Source organism: Dunckerocampus dactyliophorus, chromosome 20 (assembly GCF_027744805.1).
Source record: "Dunckerocampus dactyliophorus isolate RoL2022-P2 chromosome 20, RoL_Ddac_1.1, whole genome shotgun sequence".
In the NCBI taxonomy this organism is placed as follows: Eukaryota; Metazoa; Chordata; class Actinopteri; order Syngnathiformes; family Syngnathidae; genus Dunckerocampus; species Dunckerocampus dactyliophorus.
Window position 1 is genome coordinate 19,301,722 of NC_072838.1, and position 18,255 is coordinate 19,319,976.

The window sequence follows — 18,255 nt, forward strand, 5'->3', positions numbered from 1 at the left end:
TATACAGACCCTTTCCAAAAAATTTGAATGTCATGGAAAAGTTGTTTAATTTCCATAATTCCATTCAAAAAGTTAAACTTTCATAGATTATAGATTCAGGGCCCACAATTTAAACGATTTCAAGTGTTTATTCGTTTATTTTTACGTAATTTGGGCTTCCAGCTCATAAAACCCATGAAAACAATTCAAAAAATTAGAATACTGTGAAGAAATCACCATTTACTTCTCTGTTTTTGCAGGGAAAAAAAGAAAGAAATTAGGATCACATCAAATCAATCAAAATATGGTACTTTCAAAACGATATGTCAATCTTCAATACTTGGTTGGGAATCCCTTTGCCTTAATCACTGCCTCGATGCGACGTGGCATTGAAGCAATCAGCCTGTGGCATTGCCTGGGAGTTATGGAAGCCCAGATTTCCTTGATGCTTGCTGTCAGCTCTTCTTTGTTGTTGGGTCTGGTGCCCCTCATTTTCCTCTTGAGAATACCCCATAGATTCTCAATGGGGTTTAGGTCCGGTGAGTTGGCTGGCCAGTCAAGCACTGTGATGGCATGGGCATCAAACCAGGTTTTGGTGCTTCTGGCGGTATGGGCAGGGGCCAGGTCCTGCTGGAAGATGAAATCTGCATCTCCATACAGATCCTCAGCAGAAGGAATCATGAAGTCCTCTAAAACATTCTGGTAGACTGTTGCGGTGACCTTGGATTTAAGAAAGCAGAGTTTACCAACACCTGCACCGGACATTGCATTCCCCAAATCATGACGGACTGTGGATATTTCACACTGGACCTCAGGCAGCTTGGATTCTGTTCCTCACCCGTCTTCCTCCAAACCCTTGGACCTTGATTCCCAAATGAAAGGCACACTTTACTTTCATTGGAAAAGAGGACCTTGGACCACTGGCTAACAGTCCAGTCCTTCTTCTCCTTGGCCCAGTGGAGACGCTTCCTACGTTGGCTCAGGTTCACAAGTGGCTTGACCCGAGGAACCCGACAGTTGTAGCCCATCTCCCAGATGCGTCTGAATGTGGTGGTTTTGAAGCTGTGACTCCCGCCTCATTCCACTCTTTCTGGATCTCTGCCAGATTCTTGAATCTTCCCTGTTTGATAATCCGCTGAAGCCCACGGTCATCTCTTTTGCTGGTGCATCTTCTCCTGCCACATTTTGCCCTTCCTCTAGACTTTCCATTGATATGCTTGGACACAGCACTCTGTGAACAACCAGCCTCCTTAGCTATGAACTTTTGTGGCTTACCCATCCTATGGAGGGTATCAATGATGGCCTTCTGGCCAGTTGTCATGTCTGCAGTCTTCCCCATATTGAACCGAACTGAGACAATTGAACCAAACTGAAGCAATTTAATGACACCTGGGGAAGCCTGTGCAGGTGATTTGAGTTTAGTAGATGATTAGTGTGTGACACTCAGTTTAAAACATTCATGCCCTGCAAAATTTGGGCTGATTTCTTCACAGTATTCTAATTTTTTGAATTCCTGTTTTCGTGGGTTTAATGAGCTGGAAGCCCAAATTATGTAAAAATAAACAAATAAACACTTGAAATCATTTAAATTGTGGGCCCTTAATCTATAATCTATGAAAGTTTAACTTTTTGAATGGAATTATAGAAATTAAACAACTTTTCCATGACATTCTAATTTTTTGGAAAGGGTCTGTATATATGTCTGTATGAATATGTTTACAGGGGCGGATCTAGCTTTTGAGGCCAATTTTATGTCTTTAATTTCAAGAGTTTGTTATTTTTATCCTTGGAATATATCGTTTAAGCCAAAACATTCTATTTATAAAATTACCGGTACTAGGAGAAACCCATTTTAGCTCAATTTCCTGAAATATTTTCCAATTTGAAGCAGCTGTAAATTCCGAGGATTTGAGTATAATTTTATGTCACTGGGGATCGCTTTTCTGGTTAATTTTCATTGAGAATAGACAACAGTTTTCCTTATAGTCATGATGCCAGAACCTTTATTTTGCACCTCCACCTGAATAGCCATGTACAGCACACGTTCACCCCCCCCACACCCCCCTCTAAGTCCGCGCCTGGTTTACACATTCTATGTGCACAACACATATATTTTATATACACTAGGTCCCCAACTTACCAACACCCGACTAGCGAACACTCACGGATACGAACACAAGCCAACTGGTCTATATTTTATTTTATTTTGCCTTGTAGTCGCTCAATCAGTGTTTATACTGCTACTGTACATGCTTGACCAGTAGAGGGCACTGTGACACTGCTAATGCAGCCTTAAAGCTAATGAGACCAACAGAGAAGGAGTTAGACGCTGGGGAGATACAGTGTAAAGCTAAATGGAAAGCTAAATTATACAACCAGGACAGAGCGTGTGATTAAAGTTTATGAAGAGTTAATAGGCCTGCTTAATTTTACACCACCCATAGAACACTACCTCTTTTAGAAGAGTCTAACAATGACGACGACTTGTCCTTTTTTTCAATATCTCCTCCTCCAAAACGACATATGCTCGGCCAATCCTATTCAAAGGTAAATAACATTTATCATTACGTATTATTATATCATTTTTATTATTGTTTTTTTTTCATTAATTATCCTCGTTTTAATATTACTACTACATCCAAACTCATATGTACATACATACACATATACTGTATATGTATACACGTACATGTAGTACCTATATCATTGGTAATATTACCTTTTCCCCTACTTAAGAACGATTCAACATAAGAACGGTCGTCTGGAACCAATTGTGTTCGTTAGTTGAGGACTTAGTGTATTATGCATACAGTATATTGTCGCGAAGGCGCCGAGTAGGTGGGTCGTCGTGAAGGTCGTTCTTCAGTCGTCGCCGCTACTTAATTGGATTGGTGGAAGTTTCTGTCGATCGTATTTTATTGACCCGCCCACGCTATAAGACCCACCCCATACGAGTGCCTCACTGATCTGGAAGCTTCGTTGTCCCGGTGTTCATCCAACATGCTCGGCCAGCAGGTGCTCGTACTAAGTAAGTACTAACTTTTCGCTCAAAGTCGCCGCTTGTTATTGTCACAAATCTACCGAAAGACCGCGACTGACCGCCAGCTTGAAGACGTTTTGAAAGGCAGCGGCCCGCAACTACACGTGCTACCTGTTAGCCGGACTAGCATGCGACAATGGTAGCACACATTAGTTAGCCTGTTAGCTTCTTGCATTTTCGTGTCTAGTCATACTTGATTCGCGTTAACGAGCTGCTGGCACGACGTCAAAGATGGCACTCCAATATTGGAGTACAAAACGAAAACAAACCGTTCGCATAATTAGTAATTCATGTAATTATGTTTATGCATTTCTAATTCCCCACCGTGGACATGTCTCGTGGCTGTGAAGTCACTCAATGAATAAGTGAATCATGGCCGTTATTGACAAGTCTTTACAGTATTGAATTATAAAAAACACAACACAGCAGCTTATTCAGAATAATCGCCTTTATTTATAAATACGATCAACATGCACTTGTACTGTGGCAAAATAATAATATAATAATATCATTGATATTGCAACCTAGACTATCCGCCAATACATCAGTAGGAATCATACATACTATTGAGTTATTTTGTATTGTGGAAAGTTAGAAAAGGCTTATATCAAATGATATCCGTCAGCAAGAGTAGATATGAGAAAGACACGTTCATGCGTATGAAGTGGTGGCTATGTAAAATATCACGAGGTTGGAGCCGACATTACTCACCACGCAGAGGGCAATGTTGTCCTTGCTACTTTGAGCCCAGACTGTCATGGTTTGTCACTAAAGTAATTAATGAATTAATATCACTGTTTTGTGGTTGAATACGGCTATTATTCGTTTAAAAAATGCCTATTTAACCAAATTGTATTTATTCTTGGCCTAAATGAAGCATTTCTATTTATCCATCCATTTTCTATGCTGCTTTTCCTCATTAGGGTCGCGGGGGTATGCTGGAGCCTATCCCAGCTGACTTCAGGTGACAGGCGGGGTACACCCTGGACTGGTCGCCAGACAATCACAGGGCACATATATTCAAGAGATTCAAGAGAGTTTTATTGTCATGTGCATAGTAAAACAGCAGTTATACTATGCAATGAAAATCTTATTCTGTTCATTCTCCCAAGAAAAGAAAGAAAACACAAGAAAGAATAAGAACATAAGAAACATAAATACCAATAAATTAAGCAACAACAACAGAAGAGACATTAATACATATAAATAATAATACAAATAAATAAATAAATAAAGTGCTATGAGTGTGTGCGTGTGTTGCGTGCGGCGTGTGCGAGTGCTTCGTTGAGGAGCCTGATGGCCTGTGGGTAAAAGCTGTTTGCCAGCCTTGTGGTCCTGGACTTCAAACTCCTGTAGCGTCTGCCTGACGGTAGGAGTGTGAATAATGAGTGTTGTGGATGTGTGCTGTCCTTGATGAGGTTGTGTGTTCTGCGTAGGACTCTGGTTTTATAAATGTCTTGCAGTGTGGGGAGGGCTGCCCCAACAATGTTCTGTGAGGTCTTGATCACCCGCTGGAGTGCCTTCCTATCACGTGTTGTACAGTTACCGTACCAAACAGTGATGGAGGCGGTAAGGACACTTTCCATAGTGCATCTGTAGAAGCAACTCAGGATTGTGGTGGACATGCCAAATTTCCTCAGTCTTCTCAGGAAGTACAGTCTCCTTTGGGACTTCTTCATCATTTGTTGGGTGTTGTGAGACCAGGTGAGGTCCTCGCTGATGTGTGTGCCAAGGAACTTGAAGGTTTTCACCCTCTCCACCTCAGTCTCATCAATAAACAGGGGTCTATGCGGCTCCTTTTCCCTTGTTCTTGGGTCGATGATCATCTCTTTAGTCTTATCTGTATTGAGAAGGAGATTGTTATCACGACACCAAGCTATGAGGTTCGCCACCTCTCTTCTGTATGATGTTTCAACACCACCAGTGATCAGGCCGATGACTGTAGTGTCATCCGCAAATTTAATGATGCTGGTGTTGTTCTGGGAGGCCACGCAATCGCATATAGGGCGTGGCTATAGACATTCACATTCATACCTATTGACAATTTAGAGTCGCCAGTGAACCTAACACGTCACACGTGGCTTACTTTCTTTTCTTATGTCTACTATATTGGCTAATAGGAGTCTAAAGGTAATAAAGGTAGCTAATAGGAGTGTGAAGGTGACTATAGGGGTGTTTTTCATGTCTAGAGGGCTCTAATCATGTTAAAAAGCATATTTAGAAGGTACTAAAGAGGGCTTCGTATGCCATAACTATGAAAATATTCAATTTATGACTGTAGAATCCTACTTTGCTGAAATAGTTATCACAGTGGGGTCTGGAACCAACGACCCGCCACAGACGAGGAATGAATAGCTACTATATACTGTATGAATAGTTAATGACTTGTCATCCCGTGGGAGTTTTTCACACTTTGCAGATGTTTGGGGGGGGGGGGGGGGGAATGTTTTCAAAAGCCTTAAGGCCTTTTATTTGTGATGCTTCAACTGCATGATGAGATTAAACTTCCCCGGTTCTGTTCCACCACGGGAAACTTGTGCATTATAAGTTTTGCACTCAGCTGCTTATTGGAAAAAATCCTGCTGGCATCACTCCTACTCCTTGCTACTTGGTTAGCACATTAGCACATGATAGACGAGCTGGGGCGGAGCCTGAAATGGACTGCTCGTATCAGAGATTTCAGATGCAGGTTGATCAAGATATCATTTAAAAACAGTATATACTGTATATGATTGATGTTTAGGCCATAGCAATCAAAGTGCTTAAAATGGCCACATTCAATGTAGAAATAAGGCGTCACTTGTAATCTATCAGTATCATTGATCATGGAATATTGTATGATATATGTAATGATCATATTCATATTTAAAAATATGCTTCCTGTGTGCAGACCAGAACGTGAAGAGAGAGTCAGGACGTAAAGTCCAGACAGGAAACATCAATGCTGCCAAGGTGAGTGTTTTTCCCCTCCCTCTTGACATGTTGATGAATGCCAGTCAGTCGCCACGCATGATGTTAATCAATCGCCATGTGTGTCACAGACCATCGCTGATGTCATCAGGACGTGTCTGGGCCCCCGTGCCATGATGAAGGTGAGTCATCATCTTTACGACACATTGTATTTCCGTGCACTTCTGCCTTATACCTACTGGACTGGACTGGACTGACAGGTACCGCAAAATACAGTGTTGGCTGTACCCACCTGTACTCACAACAATTAAAATACTGAGTGTGCAGCCATGCACTCTTCTACCCTCAATAGTTGCTAGGCTAGCAGTGTTAATGTTAGCACATTGGCTAGCAGTGGTAATGTTAGCACGTTGGCCTGCAGTGGTAATGATGTTTCCAGATGCTGCTTGATCCCACTGGAGGCATTGTCATGACCAATGATGGAAATGCCATCCTGCGAGAGGTGAGCCTTGCTAAGTTTCCGCCATGTCTCGCTCTCTATGAGCTATCAGTGTGTTTGACTGCTTTCGTGTCTCCATGTTGACAGATCCAGGTGCAGCATCCTGCTGCTAAATCAATGATTGAGATCAGCCGCACTCAAGATGAAGAGGTGGGAGATGGAACCACGTCTGTCATCATCCTGGGTGAGGAACCTAACGTTAGGTTGTCATGTGGAGAATCCTTTTATTTCTTACTGTGTGTGTGTGTGTGTGTGTGTGTGTGTGTGTGTGTGTGTTAGCTGGAGAGATGCTAGCGGTAGCGGAGCAGTTCCTGGAGCAGCAGATGCATCCGACTGTCATCATCAGTGCTTACAGGCGAGCGTTGGAGGACATGTTGGAGACTTTGAGGGAGATCAGGTAGATAGAGGATATGTCTAAGCTCCCTGCCAAGACGTCACATGTGATTTGTAACTTTTCATGGCGGCCAGCATCCCCGTGGACACGGCAGATCGCTCCATGATGCTGAAGATCGTGCACTCGGCCATCAACACCAAAGCTCTGAGCCGCTGGTCGCAGCTGGCGTGTGGCATGGCCTTGGACGCCGTGGTCACCGTGGAGATGGACGACAACGGCCGCAAGGAGATTGACATCAAGAAGTACGCCAAAGTGGAGAAGGTACGCCACATGGCCAACCACATGAACTCTAGTACGCCACACCACGTGCACTTGGTGCGGCACATGGCCCACCACATGCACTCTAGTACTGTGTGTGTGTGTGTGTGTGTGTGTCTGTGTGTGTGTGTGTGTGTGTGTGTGTAACGTCTTCCAGGTTCCAGGAGGGATCATCGAGGACTCGTGCGTGCTGAGAGGCGTGATGGTCAACAAGGACGTGACGCATGCACGCATGAGACGCACCATCAAAGATCCTCGCATCGTCCTCTTGGATTGCTCGCTGGAGTACAAGAAGGGCGAGAGCCAGGTGACCTTCACACATGCTGTCAATCATCACGCTGGTCCTGACGCAAGCTAACGTGTTTAGACGGACATCGAGATTAGTAAGGAGGAAGACTTTGCCAGGATCCTGCAGATGGAGGAAGAATACATCCAGCAGATGTGTGAGGACATCATCCGTGTCAAACCTGACCTGGTCTTCACTGAGAAGGGCGTCTCAGGTATGACGCATCACGTCGCCTGTTTGATGGACACTGTCTTGACCTTGTAGCTCCGCCCCCCAGACCTGGCTCAGCACTACCTGATGAAGGCCAACATCACCGCCATTCGTCGTGTCAGGAAGACGGACAACAACCGCATCGCTAGGTAAAGGCAGCTCATTTGCATAAAAGGAAGTAGCCAATCAGCAGGACACCGAGTCTTCCTGCAGGGCGTGCGGCGCTCGCATTGTCAGCCGCACCGATGAGCTGCGTGAGGAAGACGTGGGGACGGGGGCGGGGCTGTTTGAGGTGAAGAAGATTGGAGACGAGTACTTCACGTTCATCACTGAGTGCAAAGACCCCAAAGCGTGCACCATTCTGCTGAGAGGCGCCAGCAAGGAGATCCTCGCCGTGAGCTCCTCTCTTCCTGTGTGACCCCGCCCCTACCCTCACTGTCTTTAACTCCTCCCCCTCTCTGCAGGAGGTGGAGAGGAACCTGCAGGATGCCATGCAGGTGTGTCGGAACGTCATGCTAGAGCCCTTCCTGCTGCCTGGCGGTGGTGCTGTGGAGATGGCTGTGTCCAAGCGTCTGATGGAGCGTTCTCGCGCCTTGGTGGGCGTGGAGCAGTGGCCCTATCGAGCTGTGGCGCAGGCGCTGGAGGTCATCCCCCGGACGCTGATCCAGAACTGCGGCGCCTCCACCATTCGTGTGCTAACGTCATTGAGGGTACGAAGGGTTTTGCCGCTATGAGTACACTGGCATATGACCGCCTCCTCCCCCCAACCCCCCTCCGCAGGCCAAGCACACGCAGCAGGACAGCGCTGTCTGGGGCGTGGATGGCGAGACAGGCTCTCTGACCGACATGGCGGCCGCAGGCATCTGGGAGCCGCTGGCTGTCAAAGCACAGACGTACAAAACGGCTGTGGAGGTGAGATACTCGTACTTCTTGCTCTGCTTGCTCACTTCTCACCTGGTCTCTCTGCAGACGGCCATCTTGTTGCTGCGCATCGACGACATCGTGTCAGGTCACAAGAAGAAAGACAAGGACGAGCCCATGGGTGGACCTGGCACCGAATAAATCCATTAATCAATAAAATCTTCAGAAAAACACTTCCTGCCTTTCTCACTCGCATCTTCTCAACTTCCTTATCTTTATTTCATTTGACACTTTTTATTCTCCTTGAAAGACATCGAGGGGCGTGACTTATCAGCTGTACTTTGGTAAAAAAATTGAAGTATTCCTAAGTAAAATCATTTTCTAATGTCAGATATGTTCATTTACCAAAATAAAATCCAGCTCAAATTTCAAATATATTCATGACTGACATGCTGAGTATAACACAGTGCTACTAACAGCAATGTGTTAGTAGCATTGCAGTGGGGGGGGGGGTTCCATCGTGGTCTGGGGTGCTTTTTCATTCAGTGGAACATCGGAGTTTCAGGTGGTGTGGGGTTGTCAAATGGATGCAGCTGGGTTCTTCAACAGGACAACGCTGCAGTTCACAATGCTGGCTTGACCAAGGACTTCTTCAGGGAGAATAACCATTTTGGACCATCCTGCATGGTCCCCTCATTTAAATCCCATAGAGAACATTTGGGAATGGATGGCAAGGGAAGTGGAGCAATGTTCCCACTCGCCTCCTGGAAACACTGGCATCAAGCATGCCCAAAGCCATTTTTGAAGTGATGAACAAGAATGGTGGAGCTCCTCATTACTGAGTCCTATTGACAACATTTTTGTTCTGGTTTGGGGAGTTTTTTCCTATTTTTTGAGCGATGGTCTTAAACTTTTGATCAGCTGATAAACAGCCTATTTCAGTTGAATTGTTCTTTTCAATAAATGACTTTGAAAATGCTTTTTGTCTCACTCCCCCTTCTTGTTTTTGCATATTGTAGCTCTACTTAAGTAGCTCTACTTAAAACCAAATGTGCAAAATGAACATTCTAGCCATTTTTCAACTGGTCTGTATGTCTATGAACGCTACCTTTTTTTTCTACATCCTGTTCCTGTGCCGCGTTTGTAAACCCCCCCACCCCTTCTCCTTAACACGTTCGCCACTCACGTGCGGCTTTAAAGAAAAAGACACGCGACGACTTCTGCCTGACTATCAGATCGTTCGCGAACGACCCACCACTAGTCAGCTGACATATGAGGCAGTCATGTGACCTGCCGTCACAACAAAGATGGCGGCCGTGCTGAGGCTGTATGGCACTTTGATCGTTCTACTTTTTTCGGCGGTTTCAGTCAGCGACGCTTCGACCAGAAAGGTAACACAACTTCAAAGATAAGGTTACACACGTGTGGGACTACAGTATTTACGTAATATATCATATATACCGTATATCCTATTATCATAATATATAAGTACTACACAAAACCTTTCAACTCACCTAATTTCCGTATGAAAGAAGTTACAGTAACTTTTGCACCCAGATATTAGATTTGATTGTTTAACCCTTAACTTCATTATTATTATGATTCACATTGACGTCATGATTTATTGCTGTACTTGATTATTCATTCTTATTTCACCATTCAATTGATTATATTGATTGTTTTATCATTGACTTAATGATGAATTATTGATGTAAGACAAAAGCTGTGATCCCAGCAAGCAACATATTCAGTGTATGGAAACGATCATTTCAATGATTGGCGTTCACGGCTGTCCATCATCACCCTTTCTGCTCTTCAAATATGTGCAGTGGCCAAGGTGAGACCATTACTCACATGGGGGGGGCAATAAGTTGATACCTGAATCGTCTAGATTGCCGGTGGGGTGGCCGGAGAGTGACCAGGGGTGGCCACCTCGTAGCTGCGCCACTGCTTTTGGAGCGTAGTAATTAATAGCGAGTAATTAATAGGCAAGCAGTGTGCCAAGGACATGTTTTCAATGCATAGTTTCTGGATTCTGCTCATCATCATGGCGGCCAAACCCACGCAGTGCATACTACGGCACTCCTGTTTTAACTGTAGACTCCTTGGTTGACATGCCTGTTCATGCTGCTACAGAGAGCTTCCATTATTCATGGATTTATGTGCTGAATCATGCTTCACAAATGAAGTCAACGTCGTGCGAAAACTTGACCGGAACCGACCAAAGTAACTAACGATTATTTTAATAATCGGTTCATCGGTCAATTATTTTTTGGATTAATCGATCAATCTGGTAAAAAAAAAAAAAATTACATTTCCGCCTCTTAGCACGCACCACTCAGTCCCCTTAAGAATGCGTGAGTGGACTTTTTCATTCCCAAAAATCATAGCAAAGACGGCGAGGAAGAGGAATTAAAATAAAAAATAGTCACATTTGAGAGGCTGTAATTAGGATGTTTACAGTACATTTTGAAATTAAATGACTAATCGATTACCAAAATAGTTGTCGATTAATTGGATAATCAATTAATAATCCATTCATTGATTAATCGTTGCAGCTCTAAAAGTAATCATGGGAAACTTACCTACCGCTCGCAGTTCATGCAAGACCCGCTTTTATTGACGGCTCCTCCACAAAATGGGCAGCTCTCTTCTGTGTCTCTTAGTAAAGCGTGACTCCTGTAGCCGTGCACGAGCGTCTACATGATAGTCGCTTTCCTAGCTGACACCAAACGTGTGTTACGTTGTAGCAGGAAGAGGGCGGGGTTATAATGCTGGAAAGTTGGCCCCCCCATGCATGAGCCAACCAGGGCACCTTTACTCCACTGGAAATATTTCACATAATCAATTAATTTGAAGTCATTTCAGGTCAAATGCTATTTTGTCTGCTCAGATTTCTCTCTCAAATGTAATGATAAATAAATGTACAAATAAATACACCCTAATCACAATCATAAATAATAACTGATAAAAAAAGTCAATCATAAATAATAACACTGGCGAATAAATCAATCATAAATGATCAATGATTTAACCATCAACGATTATTGATGAGTGATTATTAATGATTAGTCATGATTTGATTAGTAATTATTGATGATTGGGGTCTTCAGCTTTCTGTGCAGTTGAATCCAGGCGCTGTGGCCCCGCCCACCGGTGGAGACCTTCTGCATGTGAGAGCTGAGGGGCACAATGACACGCTTCACTTCCTTTTGTGCAGCCAGGGGGCGCCAACACTGCTGCTGGTTCACACCAACGATTCTTCTTCTTCTGTCTCGGTTCGATAAGCTTCGCCCTCACGCTTAACCTCACACATATTTTCTAAAAGGTCAAACTTCCTCTCAGGTCAACTGGCCCCTCTTCTTGAGCCGCAACGCCAGCGGGAGCCTGCAGGTAGAGCCAGCGAGCAGCATCCTGTCCAGCGCGGCACTGGTCTTCAGCCGGGTGCGTACCATCCATCCTTTTTCTCTACACCAGTATGCTTGAGCCTACCCCAGCTGTCTGCCGGGTGTGTACCCTCTGTGGAAATATCAAGTGTTTGTGTGTGTGCGTGTGTGTCAGCTGTTGGAATACAACGACATCAACAACACAGCGGAAGTGACTTCTGACCTTTTCTCGCCGTATGAGCTGCACAACGTCAGCTGGTCTCGCATGCAGCTGTCAGGGGCGTCGGCTCGGCTGTGCGGCGCCGTGGCTGGAGGTTCTGTTTGTGTGCACGTGGGTCCGCGCACACATGTGATAGCCGGTAGATCTATAACGCATAGAACTTTACCTACTGATATTTCTTTTTTCCTGCAGCTGTCTGTGTTTGAGTCAGAGGGGCGGGCTGAGATGTGGCCCCGCCTACTCCATACAGCTAACTCCTCCCAGATCGAGGTGTGGCTTGACAGCCTGTCACCGAGGGCGGCACGATCACGCTTCCTTTTGGAGCTGCAGGCGGTGGGCGGAGCCTATGCACTGAACAGGGTGGAGGTGCATCGATCCATCGATGACGAGTTCACACCGTCCATATTTAAGGTGTTCGCTCATCGTTTATTTCACCAGGGCAGAGGAAGTGGGTGTTAACCTTTGACCTTTCAGGTGTCTCAGTGGTTGTCCGCGGACGACGACAGCTCCCACGGGCAGGGCTTCGTCCTGTGGAAGCCGGTGGCATATCGGCACTTACTGCCGGCGTTGGAGGACGCGACACCGTGTCGTCATTCTGACCCGCGACCACTGGAAGGCGAGGCGGTGGCGGCAGTGTCCGGCCTGGTGAGGGCGTTCTTCACGAAGGAGGAAGCGTACGGACTGAACGTGAGCTTCGGCCTGGCAGGGCAGCCGTTCTACAACAGCACCAAGTTCCTCAGCTGGTTGGTTCCTTTCGCTGCGCTTTTGTTGCCGCTTTCTTCTTCCAACGCCTCGCTATTCTTCTCCTGCAGGACGGCGCTGGTGGGCGTCGGCCTTGCTCCTGCCGACACCTTTTCCCCGCTAGTCCTCACCATCATGGCCGTGGGTCTCGGCACGCCACTTGTCATCCTGATGATGGGCGGAGTCTACGTCGGCACGCGTAGGAGGCTGGCGTCCTTGGCAACAAGCTATGAGCCAATCAACTGACAGCCAATCAGATTGCACTCTTTTAAGGTTACTTTTAATATTTAGGATGTCATCTAAGCCTCCAATCAGGAGATGGTTTTACAAATGCGATGAAACGTCACATTGACTCAATGATCAATACTTGATTATTATGAATGATTGGCCTGTTAGGAACATATGAGTCTTTTAGAACACCACCTTCCTGTTTGCAAGTCCCAACCTAAGGAGAACAATGACTGCTTCCTCTTTTCATTTGTCATTTTATTTCAACAAACTTCTTGATGATTTTTACTAAATAAAGACTTCATATCTTCCACCTCAGAGTGGACTTTATTGAAAACAACCTGGTGCTGTGTTCAAAGATGCTGGGACATTTCAACACTCCGGATGTCATCAGGATGAGTTCATGACCATCAGGTTTTTGAGCATTCCTAGATGGACTCAATTTGTCGGCGGACTTTCTCTGAGGCAAGTCGATCAAGCCAACGCTGGCGTGTGACCACAATGACAGCGGAGAGGGCCATCAGGGCCAACACGGCCGCCTCAAACTTCCAGAAGAGATGCTCTTCCATGACAGCAGAGCGGCAGCTGCAAGGACGACACAACTGAGACCGAGTCCCCAGCTTCCTGTTGGTGTGTCTTTGTCCTCACCTCTTGTACTCATCTCTGTTGGACTTGGTACAGTTGACCCGCTCCACATAACCCGTGTGGCCGCACGCCAGCCTCGTCTTCTGAACACAAAACATTGGCTCACGTCAGCGACTGTCGCCGTGATGTCACTTAACGTGACATGCTAACCGCTATGCTAAGCTACCTAGCCTTACCGTCTGGAAAGCGCTACATTGAGAACACTCCGCCGTGACCACAAACTCCTCCAGCAGCCAGCAGGGGGCGATGACAGCCTTGACCACTGCAGGAAGGACAAGAACATGAATCATGGACATGAACATAAGAACAAGAACCATAAAGAATACGAACAACATTGAAAGAACATTAAAAATGGCGGCTTTTACCCGCAGTCTTGTCTTCAGCCAGCAAGGCCGCCCCAAATACCCTGGAACACAGGTACAACACATCAAACACCAGAACTAAACCCAGAACTTACCATATTCTTGGACCCACCTCAAGGCCACTAGACCCCAGAACACAGCGTGCAGGACCAGCACTCGAGGCCGACAACACGCCACTGGGACCCGCCAGGTGCTTTCCATCAGGCTGACGACGTCTTACAGCTGTGACTCCATAAGGACTTCATGAGGCTGAAACGGAACCGCAGTCAAACACGAAGACTTCACGAGGCTGAACCGCAATCAAACACGAGGATGCTCACACAATAAAATATATCTATTTATAAATCCTCTACTTCTTCTGACTCTTTTTTTGTCCGCTAACGCCTCCCACATTTCTCAACTGAAACCAATCCAACGTCAAAGTGTTCCGCTCATTAAGGACACGTTGGCTAACTATCAGGACTTCCCACATTTACTGTAATTTCATATTTTCTATGACAATTTTCTCATTGAAAATGAACGGTCAATTTATTTGGTGCCCGACCGGTGAAAAATGATGTAGTTAGTATAATATATTCTTTATTCGGGTTTTAATAACGTCATCAACGTTTACCAATCCAATTAAGGTTTCTGGTTCATCTTTAGATTTTTTGGGTTAGCTAGATGGCGTCATACGTGAAGACCGTAAGAACAAATATGAGCTTTTTAAATGCTAATGCTAATAGTTAGCCTGCTAGCAGATACAGGCTACCGTCAGCTTTGATAGCGCATGCTCTCACTCACAGTCATTCGTTGCCGCTCTCGTCATTTTACGAACATTCCAATGGTCACTTCAATCTTTTAAACTCCAACTTATTTAAAGTGTCGACGTTTAGCCGAGCTACCTGCGGACACACAAGTTATTTAAAGCACACAGAAGACATATCCGCTTTAAACCCTTCACAATAAACATATCACGACCTCACAATGAAATGAAAAAGGAAGCCAGAAGCATACATATGCGAATGTATAACACAGGTTAAACCGCTATTTATATATTTCATATATTATCGCTCCATAGTTTGAATTATTTTTTCGTATAATAATTGTCAAATGGAGTTGATTACTCTATTTTGAAAGCTATAGTTGATCTTTCCTTTCCAGGGTAAAACAAGAAGTTCTGACAGCTGTGGTTTTGCACATAGATGGTCAATAACCATACTTTATATAAGTAATATATGGGGGTTACCTTATGTGTGACTCTTGTTGAAATACTTGGTTAGCATGCAGATGTTTCTATCATCTTGCCATCCATCAAGACTGAGCTACGTAAAAACTTAAGCAATGCACGTAGCGCAGACGTAAACGTCATATCCGGTTAGTATAGCGTAAATAGAATAAAACACATCATACGCAGTAATATTTCAATGTAAACAACCATAAGCAGAGTGCAATGATGGATTCATCTAGAGGTTTTTCTAAACGAAGAAATAGCATCCATCCAAACACATCTCCCTAGCAAATGCCTTTGTGTGGATTTTTTTCAGTGGCGAAAAAATGCAAAGTCTTATGGAACCAAGAAAAGAGGGCTTAGAAATTGTCCACTTACACCATGGATATGATAGGAGAAAAAAAAGATCATGTTGTAACTTCTCACATTTCTATCTATCTTAACATTTTTGAGAGTGTGTGTGTGTGTGTGTGTGGGGGGGGGGGGGGGGGGCGTATATTGCTTGCTGCCGTAAAATAGATGGCGTAGATCACACATGCCTAACATGTGACTGCCGAAAAATAGGCCAACCGGATTTTACCTTCTCACATTTGTGGTGCCTATGTAACCCGCCTTACTTTCCTCTGCGTTGTGTTCTGGTGGGTTATGAAGGAAGGAGACTTGATGGTCTTTGAGGTCTTTTATTTCTGTGCGAAACATACAATGAGTGAGCTGTGTGCTCCTCCATGCATTCCCTGGTTCCCCTCGTCCATGCCAGAAACAGGTATAGACTACTCATTGGAACACAGCACATGGCACACAATACAATACAACTTTGAAATAATACAAATGTACAACGGGTGCAATGACATACCTGTGCGAAACATACAATGAGTGAGCTGTGTGCTCCTCCATGCATTCCCTGGTTCCCCTGGGAATCAAAAGGGAGATACTAAATGGATTGCACATGTGCGGGCATGAAAAGACGGCCGCTAGCCGACCTGTGCTAGCCGACCTGTGCTAGCAAAGCTCGCCTCCACCTTGTCAGCAACTAAAGTTCCAAAGAACACGAAACAAACGGCAAAAACTCTCACTCGACATCCATGATACTACACACACAACACAGCACAGTCTGCGACGACACAGTACACAAACTTCTCACACACACTTCACACAACTCTCGGGGAAAGAGCACATTTTACGTCTCACCTCGTCCATGCCAGAAACAGACGAGAGCGCACACGCACCGTGACGTGATGACGTCACCACGCTCCAGCACACACTGACGCAACACTCGCACCACACAAAACCAGTACATTAACATATTTATACATACAACATAACAATAATACTCTAAGTGTTTTGCTGAAATTAACAATGCTTTAAACTCGTTACACCTAACTGTTTCCCAAATATATTAGTGCGTATTAAACGTACGGCTCAGAGATCGATGAGGCGTCTACGTCCACGGCTTCAACGGCCAAACTATTTCAAAGGATTCATTTGCGTCGAGTTGATGACGCCAAGAGCTGCTACTGATTGAGTGTTCCTAACGAAATGGTCTTTTGTGCAAATCATCGTCATCGTCATCGTCATCATATGTTGAATACATACATGAGTTGTATTTTGGAAACGTGGCAAGATGGCAATCACAGGCTATGGATGAAGACACGTGAGCACCTGGAACCTCGTGGACATCGGCACACCTGACCAGACTCCTGCCCCTGGCTCCGCCCCCCCCAGCAGAACTGCCTCTTGTGACACTGCAGAGCAGGGTGAATGCAGGATGAATGATGAATGCTTTGAAGAACCCTTCAAAGCTACCTAGCACTTTACCAGGTAGCTGAGGCGGCGTCTCCTCAGGCGGCGACACAATCCAGGAAGTCGAGCCAAGTCGCCAGGGTGACACGTCGTGCCACTGGACTGCGGTACCGCCTCAGAAGTGACCTGACTCGCCCAAAAGAACCACATTCCATTGACTTGCCAGCGCCAGAATCGCTACCCGACATGCACCTGGCCTACCTTCAGCAGCAGGATGCAGTCCACTTCCTGCCAACACACACCGGCCAGCAGGAGCGCACACAGCGCACACACGCTCGTCCTCATCTGTCAATCAAACGCACTCGTCCTTATCTGTCAATTAAACAAGCGCTGGTTTGGAGGCTGGAAAAAGGAGAGCAGAATAAGCCTCTTACGTCACTTGACCATAGGTCAGCTGATAATGGCACGCCTTCTCACACGTCACTCAAATAATTTCATATTATTTGTTCATTTAACACTCGAACTCCCAAGGCAGTCATTTTGACTGTTTTCAAAATTTGCAATGTCATAACTTTGTTTAAAAAAAACCTATGTACCCATAGGACCCTGACTTTTCCTAAATGTGTGTATATTTTATTCTAACATTGTTTTATCATTAAAATTTAAAAACACAAAAGAGATCTGAGTATTACTACCTCAAATGACCATAGCAGTCAAATTGACTGCCTGCTTTTTACAGGGGGTGTCATATTTCACTATTTGCTACATTTTTCCCGCCCTTCCTCCTGCTCTATTGGCTGTTTGTTTTTTATGCTCTGTGATGCTAAAACCTAGCTATAGCTTCACTCTAAACCCAAGAGAGACAAAAATGACAAGTAGAAAGAAGGTGACAGCTATGGAGGCTTTAGCCTTGCTTCAGAGAAAATGGTTGCAGTTCGAGTTTGCATGTGTAATTGCAGAGAAGTGTTGTTGTGTCAATTCAATCAAACACTCAATCACTATAGTTTTCATTTAGTGTCCTGATGTGTTTTTTACCTATTCCACCAATTTATTTTTAGATCTTTTTAATGATAATCCAAATTATATACAAAGAGTCAAAATGACTGCTATGGTCATTCTAGTAGTTGCAGAATTCTGGTATTCAGCATTCAGCTCTTTGTAAAATACACCAACATCTTTTTCCAACTAATCTACGTGTTTTATTTCTGTCATCAATGCATTTCATATGAATATTAGACCACACTTTCTATATATTTAAAAACAAAATACATAACCTACGAACTTGT

At 44.8% G+C, this 18,255-nt stretch overlaps 4 protein-coding genes across 11 annotated transcripts; 2 read left to right on the forward strand and 2 right to left on the reverse strand.

Moving 5' to 3' along the window:
• The first annotated feature begins 2,839 nt into the window (after window positions 1-2,839).
• cct3 (chaperonin containing TCP1, subunit 3 (gamma)) lies at window positions 2,840-8,670 on the forward strand. Of its 2 annotated transcripts, XM_054764272.1 has the most exons (14): window positions 2,840-3,007; window positions 5,910-5,971; window positions 6,061-6,111; window positions 6,369-6,431; window positions 6,516-6,612; window positions 6,708-6,825; window positions 6,897-7,083; window positions 7,238-7,387; window positions 7,448-7,580; window positions 7,644-7,725; window positions 7,790-7,970; window positions 8,041-8,286; window positions 8,357-8,488; window positions 8,546-8,670. In XM_054764272.1, exons 1-14 carry the CDS (start codon window positions 2,980-2,982, stop codon window positions 8,636-8,638), a joined length of 1,623 nt encoding a protein of 540 aa, XP_054620247.1. In that variant the 5' UTR covers window positions 2,840-2,979; the 3' UTR covers window positions 8,639-8,670. The 2 variants fall into 2 exon arrangements, with proteins under 2 accessions (XP_054620247.1, XP_054620248.1); XM_054764273.1 differs by lacking the exons at window positions 2,840-3,007; window positions 5,910-5,971 and having other exon boundaries at window positions 6,351-6,431.
• Window positions 8,671-9,736: 1,066 nt separating this feature from the next.
• On the forward strand, window positions 9,737-13,325 carry glmp (glycosylated lysosomal membrane protein). The gene is made up of 7 exons (XM_054764274.1): window positions 9,737-9,828; window positions 11,551-11,715; window positions 11,783-11,881; window positions 11,999-12,154; window positions 12,236-12,454; window positions 12,518-12,786; window positions 12,856-13,325. Exons 1-7 carry the CDS (start codon window positions 9,745-9,747, stop codon window positions 13,028-13,030), a joined length of 1,167 nt encoding a protein of 388 aa, XP_054620249.1. The 5' UTR covers window positions 9,737-9,744; the 3' UTR covers window positions 13,031-13,325.
• On the reverse strand, window positions 13,051-16,071 carry jtb (jumping translocation breakpoint). 7 transcript variants are annotated; one of them, XM_054764277.1, is made up of 7 exons: window positions 15,847-16,069; window positions 14,803-14,903; window positions 14,132-14,268; window positions 14,023-14,063; window positions 13,834-13,919; window positions 13,661-13,740; window positions 13,051-13,597 (listed from the first exon to the last, which is right to left on the reverse strand). In XM_054764277.1, the coding sequence occupies exons 3-7, from the start codon at window positions 14,218-14,220 to the stop codon at window positions 13,441-13,443; spliced, it is 453 nt and encodes a 150-aa protein (XP_054620252.1). In that variant the 5' UTR covers window positions 14,221-14,268; window positions 14,803-14,903; window positions 15,847-16,069; the 3' UTR covers window positions 13,051-13,440. The 7 variants fall into 7 exon arrangements, with proteins under 7 accessions (XP_054620252.1, XP_054620255.1, XP_054620254.1 ...); XM_054764280.1 differs by lacking the exon at window positions 14,803-14,903 and having other exon boundaries at window positions 15,818-16,071; XM_054764279.1 differs by lacking the exon at window positions 14,803-14,903 and having other exon boundaries at window positions 15,810-16,071.
• Window positions 16,072-16,083: 12 nt separating this feature from the next.
• si:ch211-191i18.4 (uncharacterized protein LOC799350 homolog) lies at window positions 16,084-17,408 on the reverse strand. Its single transcript, XM_054764283.1, has 3 exons — window positions 17,231-17,408; window positions 17,045-17,155; window positions 16,084-16,971 (listed from the first exon to the last, which is right to left on the reverse strand). Exons 1-3 carry the CDS (start codon window positions 17,312-17,314, stop codon window positions 16,858-16,860), a joined length of 309 nt encoding a protein of 102 aa, XP_054620258.1. The 5' UTR covers window positions 17,315-17,408; the 3' UTR covers window positions 16,084-16,857.
• Between the last annotated feature and the right edge of the window lie 847 nt (window positions 17,409-18,255).